General features: G+C 47.7%; 1 protein-coding gene across 1 annotated transcript in view; it reads right to left on the bottom strand.

The window, feature by feature from the left end:
• The window catches only part of AP3D1 (adaptor-related protein complex 3, delta 1 subunit), a gene marked incomplete at its 5' end in the record, with an annotated part of 25,356 nt that overhangs the window by 14,348 nt on the left and 8,905 nt on the right, over window positions 1-2,103 (bottom strand). Inside the window, 2 exons of the mRNA XM_010143974.1 lie at window positions 495-725; window positions 817-965. Coding sequence (XP_010142276.1) covers window positions 495-725; window positions 817-965 — 380 coding nt within the window. The remainder of the gene's footprint in view (window positions 1-494; window positions 726-816; window positions 966-2,103) is intronic.

Below are 2,103 nucleotides of genomic sequence, written 5' to 3'. Positions count from 1 at the left end.
GAATGCCGAAGTACACACAACCAAGAGACAAACCCATCTATTCAAGCTAAGTGACAGTGTTGGCACAAGAACACTAAAAATTGTGCTACTGTAGGTACAGAGAACCCTTCAACAAGGGCAAAACAGGGAGGAGAGCAAAACCAAGTGCAGTCAAACATGGTGACTGGACATTTTCCCTGTGATATAAGTGGGATTAGACCTTAATAGTTAAGGAGTTGCTTCAAGATCTTATAGCTTATATCCACAACAATGCGTTCCTGCAGGAGTGGGCAGGACTAGAGACAAGAAAAAGAGCAGATACTCAAAATGAAGCATGTGTCTCGGCTAGAAACAGCTGAGGAGTCTACGCGGCGAGGGAGCGGGGAAGCAGCATCACTTTGTGGGGTTCAGGGCACATATCCTGAACAACCCTCCTCTCAAAAATACATTTTGGTGATCAGAATCTTTGTCCCGAAGCAGCCGCTCAAAGCGTGTCAGGTTCTGTTTGCACTTACTCGGAGAACTCCCCACAGATCCAAGCGGCGGCGTAGAGCACCTCGCAGATGCCGTTTCTCTGCGTGTTGCTGGCGATCAGGTGAGCGTTGTCCAGCAGCATGGCCATCTGAGAAACGGCAAATTTCCGAATAGCTTTAACTCTGATCGCTACATCTAACATCTGGGCTGCTATAAGGTGCCCGTGCCGCGTGCCTTCCAGTCGGGTCAGCTCCACCAAGATGCTTATGTACCTAAAAAAGCAAAAGGGATGTGATTTTATCAGCAGACGATCAGGCATTGCCGTGGCTGATGGTCTCAAAGTTGACAGATAAATCCACTGACCATTCAAAGTTTGTGATATATTGATAATTGGACTGACTACAGATATCTATGATTTTGGTCAGCAGCTCATCCCGGTACGTCGTCCCTTCTGCTTTATCCACATGAATCATCAGCTTCTTCACTATCTCCATCAGGTTCTTCTTTGAGACCTGTTAAAGAGTTATTGTAGGGTTGAACCACAGCTAAAGCCATCTCCCACACTGTCAGGTGCTAATTCCATTACAGCAGCTGCTGGCTCCCGGACAGGCCCGTGTCATGGGTTAACAAGTCTTCAGAACCACCCGTCTACACCTCAACTTTGGTCACAATGGAAAAAGGAACCTGTTTCTTTCTTCTCAATGTTGTTACTGAAGCAGAGCCAGCACAAGTACACAAGACCATGCTGTAGCAGAGCTGATAACCAGAATTACTAGCAGCAACACAGAAATCCAGGAGAAAATGTATCTATTCCTGCCAGATTAGCAAGTTTTATAGTTTAAAATATTTTGGTAGTAAACTAAATAAATATGTCATTAACACCCAAGGGAATTCCAGCTTCTCAAAACCCAGCTGTATTAACTGGCTCTGGAAACGTGTCTCGATAAAGAACTAAAATATCCAGTAAATCCAGCAGCTGCTCACAGCTAAGGCCTCTCAGCAGGTACAGGTACAGACAGGCATCACTAAGGTATGTAACAGCAGTCAGCACTCTTCCTCAGAGGCAGGGGGAGCCAAGGGGCTGACTCCTCCGCCCAGGTTATCTTTTGATGAAGACAAGCAGAATTTAACCTATGAGAGCTAAGAACTCAGTTCTCTTTGCAACAGCATTGAACCCACTGTCCTGATCAAAGGCTACTGAAGTTATTCTCATGACAAAAGGTGTCTCTTCTCACTTTTCACCTCCTCCTCTGAGACAGGAAGCCACAAGACACATCTCTTGTGATCCCATTGCGCATGGGGAGGGGGCGGACAGACTGAAAGGCACTTTGCTACGGGCATCATCACCAGGGCTCTTTTATGATCAGATCTTGTCACTGCAGGGTGGCTTGGTACAACCTGTCTTGCAGAACGCGTGCATGCGACTGGCGGCACAGGGAGCGCACACAATCCCTGTACACATCGTTAGAAGGCAGAACAGAATTTACAATGATGGGCAAATTCGATGATAAAGCAGCTCACAGCTGCCTCCTCCTGCTGTTTTTGAGTGCTCCGGGCTGCTTCCCGGGCTGCCTGAGCTCTGCTGTGCTGCCACATGGGTTGTGACCCAGAACAGCACCCACTTGCCCCAGTGTGCCTGCGGTGGGTCCG

This window comes from Buceros rhinoceros, unplaced genomic scaffold (assembly GCF_000710305.1).
Source record: "Buceros rhinoceros silvestris isolate BGI_N320 unplaced genomic scaffold, ASM71030v1 scaffold3569, whole genome shotgun sequence".
Classification (NCBI taxonomy): domain Eukaryota; kingdom Metazoa; phylum Chordata; class Aves; order Bucerotiformes; family Bucerotidae; genus Buceros; species Buceros rhinoceros.
This window is presented reverse-complemented; position numbering and strand designations above follow the sequence as displayed.